Source organism: Ursus maritimus, unplaced genomic scaffold (assembly GCF_017311325.1).
Source record: "Ursus maritimus isolate PB19 unplaced genomic scaffold, ASM1731132v1 scaffold_3, whole genome shotgun sequence".
Classification (NCBI taxonomy): domain Eukaryota; kingdom Metazoa; phylum Chordata; class Mammalia; order Carnivora; family Ursidae; genus Ursus; species Ursus maritimus.
In genome coordinates this window covers 61,538,540-61,558,739 of record NW_024425563.1, presented here as the reverse complement: position 1 = coordinate 61,558,739, position 20,200 = coordinate 61,538,540, and the positions used below count along the sequence as shown (strand labels likewise).

At 36.4% G+C, this 20,200-nt stretch overlaps 1 protein-coding gene across 1 annotated transcript in view; it reads right to left on the bottom strand.

The window, feature by feature from the left end:
* THSD7A (thrombospondin type 1 domain containing 7A) overlaps positions 1–20,200 on the bottom strand; it is a 435,785-nt gene that overhangs the window by 36,132 nt on the left and 379,453 nt on the right. Inside the window, exons 14-16 of the mRNA XM_008686526.2 lie at positions 5,024–5,202; positions 2,363–2,368; positions 597–730 (exon numbers count right to left, since the gene is read on the bottom strand). Of these exons, the coding sequence (XP_008684748.2) occupies positions 597–730; positions 2,363–2,368; positions 5,024–5,202 (319 nt within the window). The remainder of the gene's footprint in view (positions 1–596; positions 731–2,362; positions 2,369–5,023; positions 5,203–20,200) is intronic.

Genomic DNA, 20,200 nt, shown 5'->3' with positions numbered 1-20,200 from the left:
CTTACCTCTGCTGACAGAATTAGCCACCTGTGGCTAGGGAGCACCTGAAATGTGTCTAGTGTGGCTGAGGAAATGTATTTTTAATTTAATTTAGTTTAAATTTAAAATGAAATAGCCCCACGTGGCTAGTGGTTACCCTACTGGGCAGTGCACCCACAGAACAAATGAGCAGCACTAGGTATTAGGGAAGGCTTCCTGGAGGAGATGGGAGTTTTTGAAAGTTAGCCAGTTTGACGATACAAAGGAGCAAGAGTTTCTAACAGTTTATCAATAAAAAGCAGTCGGAAATATTTTTGGCCTTTAAGAACAAAGTCACTGGGGTTGGAAAAATCTGCATTAGTTCAACTTGCATTCAGCATGTGGATCTTTCTTTTCAGGAGCACCTTGAAGTGAGGCTTCTTGTCAGAAGGCCCAGTGTCACAACCTGCTGCTTGAAGCAGATCCCCTGAGAATATTCCATGAATGCAGATTCCCCAGAAATAAAACTAAAGACAGTTTTATGCAGGAGACTGAGGAGCAGTGAGAGCTCACGCTGGCGCATGTGAGGTTGGGGGGGGTGGCGCGTTTTGTTTCTGTGCAATTAGGCTCGGCCTTACCTCACTTTCCGGGTTTGCACGCCCTCTCCACAGTTATCTCGCATGTTGACAAAGGTCACTTTGCAGATGCTCCACGGCTCTGTGACCCAAATGTACTGGTTGCAGTCACTGTGGCAAGGGACCACCTCATACACCTGAAACACACACAGTTTTCAGGGGTCTCTCCTCAGGGCACCCGATGAGCGCGAGCGGGAGCACTTCACATCACAACACACCCTGTATTCTTGTTTAGCTATTTTCACTCCTCTCCTTTATGGCTCATTATTCTAAGAGAGGAATATAGAAAAATCTCTTGAGAGTTCTAGCAGTTACGGGCAAGGCTAGCCGTGTTGTATTCTCTTGATCCTTGATCCTATATTACATTACAGTTGCACATGTGACATGACAAAGCACCCGGGATACATCGCACACTGTCCCGTACTGCCCCTCACCACACAGGACTGTAATTTCATGGGCCATCTGTCTTGTTCACGGTGTTGTGCGTCTTCAATACTTAGGCCAGAGCGCTCATATGTTAGGCATTCTATAGAGATTTGTTGAATAGATGAATGAATGAATAAATGAATTAATGAATTAAATAAGCATATAAAAGTAGCTGTTTTCAAAGAAATATATCTTGGCCTGTTTTCCAAATGAATGTATATAGCAATAAGAATTTATATATTTTTTTGCATTCCATATGTGAAACTAAATTAAACGATAAATAAGTAGAAATAAAACCATTTTAAAACTAACCCTTATTCATTTAGGGCTTAGAAGCGAGGTCTGAAATTGGCCTCATATTACAGTTACAGCCCAAAGCAGGGAGGATCACATGACACAACAACCAACTGTCTTGCACTGGTGCCCATAAAGGCTGAAAACTCCACAGTTAGGCTGGTGTGTTTGGTTTCAGGATTTTAGAACAATGAACCAATTATGCTTTTTTTCTCAATGAGAAGAATGACTAAATCAAGAAAATAAACCGTAATCCACTGCAACACAGCTGGCTCAACCATTAAAGAAAAAAGGTATTTTAAAATAATTTCAAAATCTATGGTAATTCAACTCTACTTCCTATACACACACACTAGTATATGCATGTTTTGTGTAACTAATTCCAGAAGATATAAATAGCCCTTTGGAGCTATCCTTTTGTACAAATTTTAGTGAATAAAGTTGACCTATTCCAAGTGAGAATAGAGACTATGCACCATTGGAATAGAATCTATCATTATTTTTATGAACGATCACCTCCACACCGGGTACTGCATTAAAAGAGTACTAAGTACTACCGAGTAAAACATTACCCTACAACTTGTGGGGAAGGGAAAAAGTGAAGGAGAAATGCCATTGCTCCTAATCTTTCAATGGCCTCCATTTTAATCTCCTACCCTGGACTGAATACAAATCAGTTCAGAGCACTTCCTGCCACCAACCTTCAGCCCACCTGCACCTTTACCTCTCCCTCGGAGAAACATGACAGCATTAACAAGAGATGTCACTGCCTTTCTAAGGCTGGTGAAATGAAGCTTGTTCTCCCCGCCCCTGCACCTCGGTCCTGATACTAAAGTGAGAAAACACAGGTAGCATGCTGGGGCGGGGTGGGGGGGTAGGTGGGAAGGAAACAGCTGCAGAACAAAAATTTTACGGAAAATGTGATATTTTCTCCCTGTAAAAGATAAAAGACAATAGCAGGAAAAGAAATACATTCTCGGAAGTCAGGAGTAAAAAAGAAAACAAGCAGTACTCTGCCATGACCAGGAAGGAGGTTTAGAAGTTCTTACCTGTGCCTGGAGTAGCGTTCAACATGAATGAAGAAAAGGGAGAGGAGAATATAAGGAAAAATGTCAGTATACTGAATGAAAAAATTCATGTTCTAAGTTTAAATATTATTTCATCCACACATAAAAGCCTACTTCCCTTCCTTCCTTCCTCTTTTTCTTTCTCTTTCTTTCTTTCTTTCTTTCTTTCTCCCCACCCCCCTGCAAATGATTAGAATATCTTTATTAAGGCTTTGGAGAGAAAAAGCAACTCATTATTCTTTAAAGTTAAGATACATAAATGAGTCAAGGAAAAGATTAGATGGGCAGGATAAAGAAATCTTAAAAAACTGAGTAGACCTCAAAATATATATCATGGGGGACTGATAAATGACTGCAACTATTTTGCGATCCAAATTCTGAGTGAAATCTATCCATAGATTGATTGATTAATCTATTGATTTTCATCCATCCAGCCAGCCAGCCAGCCAGCCACATTTTGTGGGAAATGAGAATTTGCTTCCTCAATTAGAAAATGGCATTTCAAAGACCATTTCCAAGTCAATGGACTACTGATTATTTTATTGAGGAACGTATAATCTGATAAAAAAAAATCCGTGTGATTTACAATTTTCAAAGTTAACACAAACCTTTGCTTATTCTTTCCTAATATTTTACTTATAAGGTCCTAGAAATTTCTATTTTTAAATATAGAACATTTGTACTCAGATAGTCAGGAATCTATTATTTCTTGTTTTAGCTTTAATTTTTAGTTGTTAATGTCTTAATATACCACCAGTAAGCTGATTAACAAGTACCTAAGTGTCCCCAACAAACTCTGCATTAAATTTTATCAGAGTTGGAGAGTGACAGAAAAATGGCTTAGGTAAAAGACGTTTCATAGCAAAGACAACTTGGCAGAAGGTCCTGAACCTTTGAAAATTCAGTAGTAAAAAAAATGCTGAGGCAAACACAGCTTATTTTAATTGAAAGCCTGACTGGCTGTACACACACACACACACACACACACACACACACACACTGAACCTATACATTTATGTAGAATTTCTCTTTATTAGGACCATGGATCAAAAGTTATTATAATTTAAATTTACCTATGGAAATTTAAGATTTCAAAACTCGTAGAAAAATATTCCTTTGCATTATAAACCTTGCGTTTCAGTTACTGTGTTTCATTAGGTGGTGACCGAATTTTCTTTGCAAATATTCACTCTGGAAGGAAAACGCATTCACCAGTAGATGGCAGCAGTGCAGTGTATTAGTCAGTGACGGCTGACTTTAAGGGCACACTCAGCAACTTCACTCAGAAAAAAATCAAGTCAGAGTAGTACTATGTCATTTAATTCTCCACTTTCTTTGTCCTTAATTTCTTTATTCAAAATTTATTATTTTCTCTAGACAGTGCCTTTATTTGACTTTATTATTTTTGAAGATCTAATTGGCTTTCTCATGTGATTCATGAGTTGGGTGGCATCCCATTTAGCAGGTGGAGGGGAGCACCCTACAGTGTATCTTTATTATCGTTAACAATTTAAGTTAATTTGGGAAGTAAAGTATGTGTACTGGTGAGCGGTGTGTTTGGAGATTAAAATTAGTCTATGTATGCATGAAACCTATCTGCATATTTAAGTTTGGTTCATTTGATTGTGACAATATAAATACATCTCTTAACATCTACACATACTATATTAAATTTATTCTTTGTTAACTCACATGTAGGTCAAACACGATAATAATTGCCTGTATCTTATATTACACTTGAATTAGTCACAATTCATCTATTAGTCTTTTTATTTTATATCTCCAGTAGAACAGAAGTAACAACAGCTCATGAAGTGAGCATACAAAAATCAAATAAGGTTCCAAATAAAATTCAAAAGGTCAAAGACTAAATTGGTAGATAACATAGTTACACTGACTTTGAAGTTATCTTTATATTTCTTTTTTCTTAACATATTTTATATCAAACAAATTTAAATGACCAGTCAATACATATTTCCTCGTTCTATTTTTTGATTTTTTTGGGGGGTAGAGGGAGAGAGAGCATCTTAAGCAGTCTCCACACGGAGCACAAGCCCAACAAAGGGCGCAATCCACAACCCTGAGATCACGACCTGAGCTGGTATCAAGACACTCAACCAAATGAGCCCCCCATGGGCCCCCGCCCCTTTTTTTAGAGAGGGAGAGGGATAGAGAGGGAGAAGGAAGAGGGAGGGAGGGAGGGAGAGAGAGAGAGAGAGAGAAAGATTTCCTAGTTTTAGACCCAAATCCAAATACTGTCTTTCATTTTAAGTAGTTGATAATTGAGATATCTTTTCTCAGAGTCTAGGGGAACTATAATAATGAGACAATCTTGCTCTCAGCACACAGCTAGATACAATTTTATGATATTATTTTAAAGGTAGGTGTCATTTTAATTTCCATTTCCATTTTTCATATGCATACACGCAGGGTACTAAATCTCTTAATGCAAAGATAATATATCTGATTTGGGATTATAAAAATATACATATATTTACTCAGGCATTCTAAAGATAAAATGGGTCAAATTTCTTATTCAGGACTATTATTTATTCTTCTCCATTTTGGAGGAAAAAAATAGATCACTGTGAATCTAAATAATACGTTAATATTCTCAGTATTATAATCAATGGTAGAAAATACCTGGTTGACATGGTCCAGTTTGGGGCAAGGCCTCCCTCCATTATATGGCTTCTCACGCAACCATTTAGACCGAACCTTCACACCACTCCCACAGGACTTACTGCAGCGAGACCAGTTGGACCACTCGCTGAGCTTGCAGTCGGAGGGACAGGGGATGATGCAGGCCTCTTCGATGTAACCTGAATGGAAAGAAATGAGATGAGAGCATCTTCTCCACATGTCACTTGCCCACTACTACCCACTGTTCTAGCTCATTTAGAAGGTCCAAGTTTGACTTGACAGCAACATGCAAATGCAAAGATGTCTGCGTTGTTAGGGACTGAAATTAAATTCTGCAGGAAAATGACACATACATACAGCGACTCTGTTAAAATAACAGCTGAGCAACTGCCATATGATCTGCTTAGGATTCATGCTCACCATATTTCAACATTTCTGACTTTCTGACAGCTCGTGTTTAATTGACAATAACCTGTCTGCTGCTATATCGTTCTCATGCTGTCAGAGTGATACATTAAAAAAATTATAACAGCTTTCTATAAAATTCTCTGTGTTAATGTCACACAAGTCTAAGTGTTTGAGTCCATGCAATGTTCTTCCTCAAGAAGAAAGCCAGACCCTCTCAATCAACAGCCAAAAGGAACCATTTAACTTAGCACCTTATGTTTCCCCTTCTTTGAAAATCAAATCTGGAGAAGAAAATGAAGGATGTTAAATAAATAATGTCTCATAGTTTTTAGTGCTGTTAATTTTAAAACAATTTCACATCTTGCGTTCATTTGATTCTCTTGAAAATCTTCTACATGTTTTGGGGCCGGTATTGATATTCTACTGGACAGACAGGAAAACAAATGCAGAAAGATAATCGAGGTGCAGGATCACACAGTACGAGAGGGGGTCTAGTCCATCAAATCACACAGCCAATTAACTTAATAGTCTGCAGATGTGATTTGAGAAATGGGTGCATTTTCCTGGAACAGTCCCTTATTACCAACTTGGCATTTCACAATATCAATTCATCACTAGTATTCTCCAGGCAAATATGTGGAAAAAGCAAAATTTCCTTTGGTCAAGAGTCAAATGCATGGTTGTTCTGTGTAATACTCTGATGTGCAGAGGGTTTGCTCTTGTACCATTTTAGATCAGCATCAAGGATTTCGATTTTGAAAATGATAATAATATAAACAACTTGTACTAGGGAACTCTAGGGTGGTTTAGAATTTTTTTTAGTGAGATACAATTCATATACTGTAAAAGTCAGCTCATGTTTTGGTTTTTAATATATCTACCGAGTCATACAATCATCACCACTATCTAATTTTAGAACATTTTCATCGCCACAAAAAGAAACCCTACGCCCATTAGCAGTCACCTCCCATTTTCCCCTCCCCCATCACCTGGCAACTACTCATCCACTTTCTGTCCTTAAAAATGCACCTATTCAGGACATTTCATAAAATGAAATCAAACATTATGTGGTCTTTTTTGATTGCCTTATTTCACTTAGTATAATGTTTTCAGGGTTCATCTATGTTATATAGCATGTGTTAGTACTTCATTCCTTTTTATGACTGAATAGTGTTCCATCATATGGATAGATCATATGTTGTTTATCCACTCACCAGCTGATGGATATTTTAGTTGTTTCCCTCGTTTTGTATATTATGAATAATGCTTCTGCGAACATTTGTGTGTTAGTTTCTGTGTGAACATGCTTTTGATTCTCATGGGTATATATCTAGGAATGGAATTGCTGGGTCATATGGTAACTCTATATTTAACTTTTGAGGAAGTGCCAAACTGTTTTCCACCATTTTACAATACCACTATCAAGGCATAAGTGTTCCAATTTCTACATTTGTTAAGACTTGTCTTTTTATTTTAGTGTCCTTTGAAGAACAAAAGTTTTAACTGTCAATGAATCCAATTTACCTATATTTAATTTGGTTTTTGGGCTCTGATGTCACTATTACCTAATCTGAGGTAATTAAGATTTACACCTATGTTTTCTTCTAAGAGTTTTACAGTTTTAGCTCTCATATTTAGGTATATAATTCACTTAATTTTTGCATATGTTAAAAGGTGGGGGAGGGGAGAGTCCAACTTCATTATTTTCTATATGATTATCAAGTTATTCCAGACCTATTCGTTGAAAAGACTTTTTTTTTTTCTTCATTGAATCATTTAGTTGAAAATCAATTGACCATAAATGTAAGGGTTTATGTCTGGATTCTAAATGTCATTCCACTGATCTCTATTCCAATACCAAACCATCCTGATTACTGTAACTTTGTAGTAAATTTTGAAGTCAGGATGCCTGAGTCCTCCCACTTTGTTCTTACTTTTCAAGATAGTTTTGGCTTTTTGGGGTCCCTTACATTTCCATATGCATCTTGGAATGAACTTGTCAATTTTTCCCCAAAAAGGCAGCTGTGATTTTGATAGGAATCGTGTGGAATAGCTTGATCAATTTGGGAGTATTGTCATCTTAACAATCCTGATACATGGGATTTCTTTCCATTTATTTAGGCCTTTTTCTTTAATTTCAGTGACATTCCATAGTTTTCGTGTACACATTTTGCACTTCTTCTAATTTAAGTATTTCATTCTTTTTATTGTAGATTTAAAAGAGAACCAACAAACACTGATTTCTTTTATTATAGTGAAACAAGACCACCTAAAAACCAATATGACAAATTTCATCTATAAGCTTGTGACCAAAGTGTCCTAGATTGAGACAGTGTTAAAAAGCTAGCCAGTTACTACACAGTATTTCCTAGCCTTGCCTTATCACAAATTACCTGGAACACAGGCTAAAAGTACAGGTTTCCAGCAACCCCAAACATTATGATACAGTTCACCTGGGATAGGGTCTCACTTTTGGAAATTTAATATATTGTGTTTATTTGGCACTCCCTCTTTTTTACTGAAATTTTTTAATCAAAGTAATTGTGGATTCACATACAATTGCAAGAAATAATATAGAGAAGTCCCTTGTCTACTTATTTCAGTTTCTTACAATAGTAACTACAGTATAATTTCAACCAAGATACTGAGATTGATACAATCCATTGAGCTTATTCAAGTTCCACCAGTTGAACGTGTACTGTACTCATTATGGATGGATGAGTGTGTAGGACAGAAATTAGGGAATGCTGTTGTAAGACACAGGCAGAACAAGTGGAATCTGGATGAGAAGATTTATAGCATATCTTTATGTATATTTTCTTTTATGTTTTTATCAAAGATACACATCAGCTATGTCTCCAAACACAAAAGTGCATCTTTTGTACAATTTCATAAGAAGTTCACTAACACACACATGAATCCAGAGCCCTCTGTGCCCCCCTTCCAATCAGTATCCCTTCCCACATGTGCAACCACTATCCTGATTTCTCACAATGGAGAATTGTTGTACTTTTAAAAAACTTTATGTAAAGGAATCACACAGTGTATACCCACGTGTGCAAGCTCTCTTTCATTCTACAATGTGGTATGAGGTTCATCCATATTGTTGTATGTTGTTGAAGACTATTCATTCTAATTGACATATAGTATTCTATTGTGTGAATATATTATGGCTTATTTGTTCATTCTATTGATGGTGGATATTTGGAAAATTTTCAATGTGGAGCTATTGTTAACAGTATTGTTATGGACATTCTAGAATATGTCTTTTGGTGAACATATGTATGCATTTTTGCTGGGAGTATTCCTAGCAGTGAATTTGATGCATCAGAAGATATGCACATTATATCACCTAATTGTATGTGAAGTATAATAAAGTTTTTAAAAAATATTTTATTTATTTGAGAGAGAGACAGAGAGCAAGTGAGCATAAATGGAGAGGAGGAACAGAGGGAGAGGGACAAGCAGACTCCATGCTGAACATGGAGCCCAACATGGGGCTCTATCTCATGACCCTAAGATCATGACCTGAACCAAAATCAAGAGTCAGACGCTTAACCTACTGAGCTACCCAGGCGCCCCTGTTGATTTTTTTAAAGATAGGATCACAAATTTGGCATGAAGAGCAGGGTGCAATGAAACAATTTTCAGAAGTGTAGGAATTAGACTCAGGTAAGCTTCAAGAGGTCAAATGTACCAGTTGGGGCTTTGTCAGTTGTGAAACACTGAAGATAGAAAAGAGATGTCAATGCTAAGTTTTGAATGTACTTCTGGTATTGAAGAAGGCTTCTGGGCTATTGATAATGATGTAGCAGAAAGTCCAATAAAGAACTGAAGTACCTTATGACAGTGTTTACCAAAATTTTGAAAAGTGTAACTATTCTTCAAATATACTGCAGTGTCTACTTAAATCTTAGACTTTGACGTTCCTTTCATTATGGTTTGAGATGGGGAAACAAGCCCACTTCACTATTTTGAGTTGAAACAAATTTCAAATCCCATTCTCCTTTCATATAGCACAGTTTAGAAAATGAATTTATCTAAGCCAGTAGGAGATGCTTAAAAATGTAACTCTAGAAAGGACCAGTAGTAATTTGTTTTGTATTTCGAAGTGATAGCTTATGAAATAGAATCAAACTGTAGAAGTGTCTAAAATTTCCAAATCAATGGCATTCTATGACCAAATTGTTTAAAGTTTGCAAAAAGTATAATATTTTTTTTTTTTAAAATCCCAGTTATTTCCAAATGTTATCAATAGCTTTGGTAAAAGGACACTAGTATTTCAAAGGTAATACATTATTTTAAGTTTTTATTTAAATTCCAGTTCATTAACATACAGTGTAATATTAATTCAAGTATACAATATAGTGATTCAACACTTCTGTACAACACCCAATGCTCATCTCAACAAGTGTACTCCTTAATCCCCATCGCCTGTTTAACCAGTCCCCCCATGCACCACCCTTCTGGTAAACATCAATTTGTTCTCTGTAGTTAAGGGTCTATTTCTTGGTTTGCTTCTCTTTTTTCCCTTTGTTCATTTGTTTTGTTTCTTATTCTACATGTGACTGCAATCATATGGTATTTGTCTTTCTCCGACTGACTTATTTCATTTAGCATAATACTCTCTAGGTCCATCCAGGCTGTTGCAAGATTTCTTCTTTTTTATGGCTGAGTAATATTCCTCTGTGTGTGTGTGTGTGTGTGTGTGTGTGTGTGTGTACACCACATTTTCTTTACCCATTCATCAGTCAATGGATACTTGGATGTTTTCAAAATCTGGCTGTTTTAAATAATACTGTTATAAACGCTGGGGTGCTTATATCCCTTTGAATCAGTATTTTTGTATTCTTTTGGTAAACACCTAGTAGTGCAATTGTTGGATTGTAGGGTAGTTCTAAGTTTTTGAGGAAACTCCATACTGGTTTTCAGAGTGGCTGCACCAGTTTGTATCCCCACCAACAGGGCAAGAGGATTCCTTTTTCTCTACATCCTCACCAACACTTGTTGCTTGTGTTGTTGATTGTAGCCATTCTGACAGGTGTGAGGTGAGATCTCACTGTAGTTTTGATTTGTATTTTCCTGATCAATGATATTGAGCATCTTTGCAGTTGTCTGTTGGCCACCTATATATATGTCTTCTTTTGAAAAATGTCTATTCATGTCTTCTGCCCACTTTTGGGGGGAAGTGGGAAAGGGAGAGAGAGAATTCCAAGCAGGCTCCACACCCAGCACGGAGCCCAGTGTGGAGTTTGATTCCACAACTCCAAGACCATGACCCGAGCAGAAACCAAGAGTCAGATGCCCAACTGAGCCACTCAAGCGCCTCTCTTCTGCCCATTTTTTTTTTTTTTTAAGATTTTATTTATTTGAGAGAGAGAAACAGAGAGCACAGAGGGAGAGTGAGAAGCAGACCCCTTGCTGAGCCGGGAGCCCAATGTGGGACTCGATCCCAGGACCCTGGGATCGTGACCTGAGCTGAAGGCAGACGCTTAACTGACTGAGCCACCCAGGCACCCTAATGCTCACTTTTTAATTGGATTATTTGTTTTTGGGGTGTTGAGTTTTATAAAGGCTTTATACATTTTGGATACTAATCTTTTATCAGATATGTCATTTGCAAATATCTTCTCCCATTATGTAGATTGCCTTTTAGTATTGTTGTTTCCTTCACTGTGCAGAAGATTTTTATTTTGATGAAGTCCCAATATTTTATTTTTGCTTTTGTTTCCCTTGCCTCAGGAGACCTATCTAGAAAGAAGCTGCTATGGCCAATGTCAAAGAAGTTACTGTCTGTGTTTTCCTCTAAGATTTTTATGGTTTCAGGTCTCATATTTCAGTCTTCAATCCATTTTGAACTTATTTTTGTGTATGGTATAAGAAAGTGGTCCAGTTTCATTCTTTTGCATGTTGCTGTCCAGTTTTCCCAACACCATTTGTTGAAGAGACTGTCTTTTTTCCATCGGATATTCTTTCCTGCTTTGTCAAAGATTAATTGACCATATACTTGTGGGTTCATTTCTGGGTTTTCTATTCTGTTCCATTGATCTATGTGTCTATTTTTTGTGCCAGTACCATACTGTTTTGATCACTACAGCTGTGCAATATAACTTGAAGTCTAGAATTGTGATGCATCCAGCTTTGGTTTTCTTTCTCAATATAGCTTTGGCTATTGAGGGTCTTTTGTGGTTCCATACAAATTTTAGGATTGTCTGTTCTAGTTCTGTGAAAAATACTACTGGTATTTTGATAAGCGTTGCATTAAATGTGTAGACTGCTTTGGGAAATATAGACATTTTAATAATATTTGTTCTTCCAATCCATGGTTAGGGAATGTCTTTCCATTTCTTTGTGTCAATTTCAGTTTCTTTCATCACTGTTTATAGTTTTCAGAGAACATGTCTTTTGCCTCTTTGGTTAGATTTATTCCTAGGTATCTTCTGTTTTTTTGTGCAATTATAAATGGGATCGATTCCTTAATTTCTCTTTCTGCTGCTTCATTACTGGCGTATAGAAACACAATAGATTTTTGTACGTTGATTTTGTACCCTGCCTCATTACTCAATTTGTGTATCAGTTCTAGCAATTTTTGGTGAAGTTTTGGGTTTTCTATATAGAGTATCATGTCATCTGCAAATACTGGAAGTTTGACTTGTTCCTTGCCAATGTGGATGCCTTTTTGTTCTTTTTGTTTTCTGATTGCTCTGGCTAGGACTTCCAGTAATATGTTAAATAACAGTGGTGAGAGTGGACATCCCTGTCTTATTTCTGACCGTAGAGGAAAAGCTCTCAGTTTTTCTCCATTGAGGATGATATTAACTGTGGGTTTTTCACATATGGCCTTTATTATGTTGAAGTATGTTCCCTCTATCCCTACTTTGTGGAGGGGTTTTTTGTTTTTGTTTTTGTTTTTTTTTTAATCATGAGTGGATGCTGTACTTTGTCAAATGCTTTTTCTGCATCTATCAAGAGGATCATATCTCTTATCCTTTCTTTTATTAACGCAGTCTATCACACATTGATTTGCAAATATCGAACCACCCTTGCATCCCAGGAATAAATCCCACTTGATCATGGTGAATGATTTTTTTTTTTTAATGTTGGATTCAATTTGCTAGTATTTTACTGAGAATTTCTGCATCCATGTTGATCGGCGATATTGGCCTATAGTTGTCTTTTTTAGTGGAGTCTTTATCTAGTTTGGGTATCAGGGTAACGAGGGCCTCACAGAATGAGTTTGGCAGTTTTCCTTCCTTTTCTATTTTTTGGAATATTTTGAGAAGAATAGGTATGAAGCCTTCTTTAAATGTTTAGTAGAATTTATCTGTGAAGCCAGCTGGTCCTGGATTTTCTTTGTTGGGAGGTTTTGATTAATGATTCAATTTTTTTGCTGGTTATCGGTCTGTTCAAGTTTTATATTTCTTCCTGTTTCAGTTTTGGTAGTTTATATGTTTCTAGGAATTTATCCATTTCTTCCAGGTTGTCCAATTTGTTGGCATACAGTATTTCATAATATTCTCTTATAACTATACTTCTGTGGTATTGATTGTTCTCTCTCATTTGTGATTTTATTTATTTGAGTCCTTCCTCTTTTCTTTTTGATAAGTCTGGCTACAGGTGTATCGGTTTTTGTAATTTTTTTCAAAGAACTAGATCCTGGTTTCACTAATCTATTTTAAACTTCTGTGTCATTTATTTCTTCTCTAATCCTTATTATTTCCTTCTTTCTGCTGGTTTTAGACTGTGTGCATTGTTCTTCTTCTAGCTCCTTTGAGTATAAGGTCAGGTTGTTTAATTGAGATTTTTCTTGCTTCTTAAGGTAGGCCTGTATTGCTATATACCTCCCTATTTGGACCACTTTTGCTGCATCCCAAAGCACTGTGTTTTCATTTTCATTTGTTTCTATGTATTTTTTTTTTTTTTTAATTTCTTCCTTGGTTTCCTGGTTGATCCATTCACTGTTTATTAGCATGTTGTTTAACCTCCATGTATTTGTATTCTTTCCAGAGTTTTTCTTGTGGTTGATTTCTAGTTTCATAGCATTGTGGTTCAGAAAAGGTGCATGGTATGACTTCAACCTTTTTGTATTTGTTGAGGCCTGTTTTGTGAATGAATATGTGATCTATTCTGGAGAATGCTTCATGTGGACTTGAAAAGAATTTGTACTGTGCTGTTTTAGGATGGAACGTTCTGACTAAATCTGTTAAGTCCATCTGGTCCAGTGTGTCATTGAAAGCCATTGTTTTCTTGTTTCTGTTTAGATGATCTGTCCATTGATGTAAGTGCGTCTGAAGGTCCCCTACTGTTACTGTTTTATTATCATTAAGTTCCTTTATGTTTGGGTGCTCCCATGTTGGGTGCATAAACATTTACAATTGTTAGATTTTCTTTTTGGCTTGTCCCCTTTATTAAGATATGGTGCCTTCTTTATCTTTTGTTACAAAGTTAATAAATTATCGAAATATTTCTGGAAGAAATGCATTTTCCCCACCTTCAAAATGATGACAAAAATAAACTTTTAACCTTTTGTTATTTAGTACTCATAGCTGAAAGTAGAATCACAGGATCATTCATGTCACTGCCTCACAAAGTAACAGATAAATGGATAGTCCTTTCCATTTTATCTGTTGGAAGATTATGGCATTAGTGAGAGTTAACATGTATGACTTCAGACTGATTCACATTATATTACTAAGTAAGCAGATATAAAACTTTTATGTCTGATCTTCTTATAGCATATTCCAGAAAACATCTCTCAAATAAAATTCAACCTATTAAATTGTTAAAAGCTATAAATTAGGCACTGACATAAAGACACAACTGCAGAGAGTATAATGCTCAGCATTCCATTTTTGTTTTCCACTGTGTAACAACACTCAATAATTGCCTGTCATGTTTATCCAGCACAATTAAAACCCTTAATGCTACTAGTAAATTGCTAGATAAGCATCCCCTTGCCTTCTCTGCTAAGATCATTTTTGAGGGCAATTAACACCAAACAATCATAGGGGATGGAAAGACAGGAACATTTCATGCGTTTTAAGGCTAAGTAAACTGCTGGCATCTTGTGGCAATTTATGCCTTCTGAGGAATGCTCAATAAAACAAATGACTTCACAATTAGGGTGTTAAAACTTTTAGCAGTTCGACAATGAATCTGACACATGGAAAATCAACCTCCTGACTTCTGATCATATTTTTTGTATCCCGTATCTATTCTGACCAGTCTTCCAGGTTGAAATAAAAACAACACACTAGCAGGCTTAGAGGGGCAACTGGAGGACATACTGCTTTTGAGATACATCCAAACACCTCTTTCACTTGAATTATGAATGCACAGATAAAGCAGCTTTCCACAACCTTCCCAGTTCCCATATTGTGTTGTTGAAAGGTGCACTGCTGATAAAGAAGTCATTTTAAGAGCACATGGAAAATATTGGTTGGTTCCGATTTACAGCTGTTTGAATGAGCAACTCTGGCACTCTATCTGAAACTTTTGGATTAATCTCAAAAGCAGCCTCAAAAAACTCTCCTACTTTAATGTATATTCTTATGCACATGACTGCAATTGGGAATGAGAAAAAATTAGCTAGAACTTTATTATTGTCCTCATTGGCTTAAAAATATTGAAAAAATCATTAAAAAATTCTCAAATAGAATATTCTTTTATAATTATATATTGAGGACTGATAACTCAATCCAGGAAAAGCAAATTCTTCTATGTAGCCAAACTCCTATCATCTAATGTTCTATCCAAATTCATATATTCAATGCATGGAAAGTTATGATCAACCTTGGGCAATTACAATTTTCACAGTGAAGTGTTCAGGAAAATGTAACTGCAATGAAATGCTATTTTAACTTTATTTATATTTATTGCTTTTTATACATATGAAGGCCTAGCTCTTCATATCTGCTAGGTACTTAAGGGGTTGTGTTGCTGTTATTATTCCAGTACTGGAAGTAACCCAACAACTAGGCACATTCAGATTCACTTAGATACAGCTATGTACAAGTTTATTATCAAGGCCATTTCTTATTGCCAACTCTAAAGCTTTCTGTTGTATAATAAGGGACTTTGGCTGTTCTTTGTCTTTGATTCCTGGGCGGTAGCCTCCAAGTCCTGAAATTTCCTGAATCTTTCTTATTCATGGTGACTTCTTGAACTACAGGTGAGTTTATATTAAAAGAGGTGTCTGAGGCGGGGCTGGTCACACCACAAAGACAGAACAAGTTTAGAGGGTTGGGGGCTTTAAGCCACATGATATCCACCCAATCTCTGGGGAAGAGTGGGGGGGAAAGACTGAGCTCAAACATGTGCCCAATGAATCGATTAATCATGTCTACATAATGAAGCCCCAATAAAAACTCTAGATACCAAAGCCCAGGTGAGCTTTCTGGTAGATAATTCATGTTGATATGTAGAGAGGGCCATGCCTCCTGGAACCATGGGGAGAGAACATGGAAGCTTTCTGTTTGGGACCCTCGAAGACCTCACCTATTTGTCTCTTAGTTTTTCTTCTTCTATCTATCTATCTATCTATCTATCTTAGAGTTATTTATTTATTTATTTATTTATTTATTTATTTTAGAGAGGGAGAGAGAGAATCTTGAGCAGGTTCCATGCCTAGGGCAGAGCCCAACATGGGGCTTGATCTCACAACCCTGAGATTGTGACCTTGAGCAAAAATCAAGAGTCGGATGCTTAACTGCCTGTGCCACCCAGGTGTGCCTGGCTACTTCTGATTTGTATCCTTTTGCTATAATAAGACTCTAATTGTAAAAAAAAAAAAAAAAAAAAAAAAAGACTCTAATTGTAAGTCCAGTTGACCCTGAGCAGCGTGGGGGGTATGGGAACTGATTCCTTGTGCAGCTGAAAATCCTTGTATAACTTTGACTCCCCAAAAACCGAAGTATTAATAGCCTACTACTGACCAGAAGTCTTACGGATAACATCAACAGTTGATTAACATGTATACAATATTTTGTATATTGTGTATATAATATTCTGTGTTTTTAAAATAAAGTAAGCTAGACCAAAAGAAAATGTTAAGAAAATCCTAAGGAAGAGAAAATACACTTATAATACTGAACCATACCTATCGAAACAAATCTGTGTACAAGTGGACCCACATAGCTAAAGTCGTGTTGTTCAAGGGTCAACTGTATAGTGCTTTCCTAAGTTCTCTGAGCTGTCCAGTAAACCTGAGGGGTAGTGGAAACCTCCAAATCTGTAGCCAGCATGTTGGTAGTAAGGGTGGCCTGGGGAACTCTGAACTTGCAGCTGATGTCTGAAGTGTGGAGCAGTCTTACAGAGGACTGAGCCCTTAACTGGTGGAGTTTGGCTTAACTCCAGGTAGTTACTGCCAGAATTACACTGCACTTTCAGACATACCTTTTTATCTAAAAAGTAAATACACTTATTTATATAAGACCCTGTATCTATAGTTTACTTATTCAACCAAAATAAAACCTTGGGAATAATTACATACATTAAAGCATTTATGGACCTTATCTCCAGATTTAACATTAATAATTTTAACTAATACCATATTAAAAATGAGAGATCAGTGCTAAAAAGCCTACTTTGGGAATAAAGCTTTGTCAGCATTGTAAACATATTTGATGGAATGTTGAGACGATGAAGTAATGGGAAATAAATTAATTATGAAACTTACTAGAGTGATTTATTTTTAACTTGATCCAATGTAGGACATTTTTCTTTCATTCAATGAAAACCATATACTCCCTTAGAGTATTTCCAAAGGATGATCTTTAAACGTTAGTTTGTTGGATTCTAATAAGCATTAAATATAATTTTAACAAAAAAACATTTCTGTGGTCAAGTCGGAAAATTATTGCATTTAAGTTAAGTAGGTCTCTTTACCTTGGACTTGCCTTTCTTGCTAATAAGAACTGTGAATCTCTAGGAGAATGACTTGGATAGTGCATTCCTATGCTGACTTTTTTCTATAGTATCTCACCAGACCAGTAAGAAATAGATCATTCTGATGGATTGTAATTATAATGCATTAAACTTGGATTCATGTTTTGAGGTGTACAGTTTTAATATGTAAAAAGTAGGACTTTTCATGTCCATTTCCAGATACGGAAAAAAAATGCAAAAGTGGATATACAAATAAAAACCCTCCAAATCTCCCAAACTTAAGAAATTTTCTTTTTCTTAAATGATATTTACTTTAAGGTTCTAAGGCTTTAAAGGTCAAACTTATGGCCAAGGGAGGGGAAACTGTTATGTGACTAAATACCTTGAGGTTTTTTTTTTTAAATGGCTATTTAAAAAGACCGTTAGGGGAGTCAATTTTGTTTTTATGCAAATTAACATTTCCTGTAAGAGCCAAATTGGATTTCAATGCAACAATGAAGAAATGGGATAAATATGGAGAGTAAATACAAGTAAAGATTTTTCTTCAAAATTTAAATTTAAAATGCCCATAAATTTGTGTCTCAGGTTGCTTTTGAGCCCATAGATAAGGCCTACGTCTAATATATAATACTGTCTTCATGAACGTATAAAAAATTCCTTATGCATAAGCCCTGTTGACTACATAACTATTCTGATGATGCTTTGAAGGAGAAAAAGACCTATATTGTAGGAACAAGACTAGACTAATGGGATATGGGACTTTAAAACTATTTTGGATTTGCAGGTTTTACTAACGCAATAGGAACCTATATGTGGATTCACAAGGTCATTAGTACCTTTATGAATTATGAACCTTGTAACATAACGACGTAAAGAATGAACAACTCTATGGTTAAATCAATAAAATTGCCACAGATATCAGCAAGATGACCACTCTGTAATTATTTCGTTGAAAATTGGTGTTATGACTTCTCTAATGAATTAGGGGGAATAAGCGGCCAGAGGTCTACAGAAAGGATGTGGACTAAAATATAATGGTAAAAGTTGTTGATTAAGGCGAAGATTAAAATTCTTTTTTTTTAATTGTTACAAATAATGAACTATTTTTAGCAGTTAAATTTATTTTAAGCTGCAGAACACTTTCTCTCTAAAAAAGCTGAAAAGAAAGTCCAAGAAGTTTATGGGATTTATTGGAAGCTATGTTTGACAGCCTGGCCTGAGGAGCTCCGTGGAGCCCAGTTTAAAAACCATGTTATTAAGTAATAGATGAGTTGAGGTCTCCGGGACATGGAGCACACAGAACTAAATAATAACACCAGGTGTTTTTCCGTCACACACACATGAATGGTAGCTGCAGGAAATTTTCCAATGAAAGCCTCTCCCTCATCACCTCCACAGTCCTCCTTCAGGGAGCCTGTTGGAGCATAACGCTGGTCTCCATTCCTTATTTAAATTTGACCCTAGGCTATTGCTTTCTTTCTGTACTCAGTATCCACCCTGGCCCTTTCCTTCTTTCCCTGGCTCTTTAAACTTGCAACTATTACCTCAGGAGAAGTCTGTCCCTCAAACTCTGCCTCTCTTTTACATTTAAAAGGAAAAAGATCTCAACTGTGAATGATTACTGCAAAAGTCATACTAGCTGTACCTGTGTTGTCAAACGAAAGATTTACATTCTGAAATGAATTAGACAGTAAATAAATGCGACCCACGAAAAAAAGCTTTTCAGAGAACTTAGCACTCCATTTCAGCTTGTTTACAGGACTTTATTGCCTTTTCAGCTGGTTTAATTAAATATGCTCTTCCTCTACTGCAAGCATCCACCATGATAAGGAAAAATCTCTCATTCAATTTTGTTTCTAATTAACCTCTAATATTAAACTTATCCAACCTTCTATAGAATCCTATTACAAAAGTAATACATTCTAGTTATATTATGGTTGAGTGGTTATGTAGGTTATCCTCAGAATCTACTCTCCCCATAGTCATACTTATTTTTATCAGATGTACCCTGAGTTCCACACATGTTCTTGAACTAAAATCTATTTGTAAATCGAGTACTGGCAATCATTAAATTGCCAATATCCTTTCTATAGGGGGCCCTATAGATTCTTTCAGTTTTCAGAATCACACCTAAATAGACATTCACCTTATGAAGACCCATCCTTGTAAATTGAAAAAAAAAAAAAAAAATCCCTAATGTTCTTTTCCCCATAGCTGTAATCAAGTGAACTATGACATGGGAGGTGTCGATTATTTTGCCCAAATCAGTTATTGTGGTTCTCTAATCTCCACAGGCCTTTCCTACAAAGATTCAAGTTCACACTCCTACCAAACCCTGTGAGGATCTACACGATCCAGTAGAGTAATCCCTAAACTTTAAATGTGTGGGGCACCTGGCTGGCTCAGTCCATAGAGCATGTGAGTCTTGATCTCAAGGTTGTGAGTTCAAGCCCCATGATGGGCGTGGAGCTTATTTATAAATGAATGAATGAATGAATGCAAATTAAAAAAATGTGTAATAGAGCTCCCCAGGGATCTCATCAAAATGCAGATTCTGACTCAGCAGGTCTGTAATGTGGGTTGAATTTCCACATTTCCAATGGTTTCCCTGTTAGGTCTAAGCTGCTGGTCTGTAGACCACATTCTGAGTAGCAAGGGATTAGATTCCAGTTGGCAAATGATAGCACAGGCTGGCAGCCTGTTTTTGTATATAAAGTTTTATTGGAACACAGTTGTGCCATTCACTCAACGTTCCGTGGCTGCTTTCATGCTGTAACTACAGAGTTGGGTACTTGTGACAGAGACCTTTTGGTCCACAGAGCCTCAAGTAGTTGCTATCTGGAGCTTTAAGAAAACATTTGGTGTAAGTAATTTAACCTAATA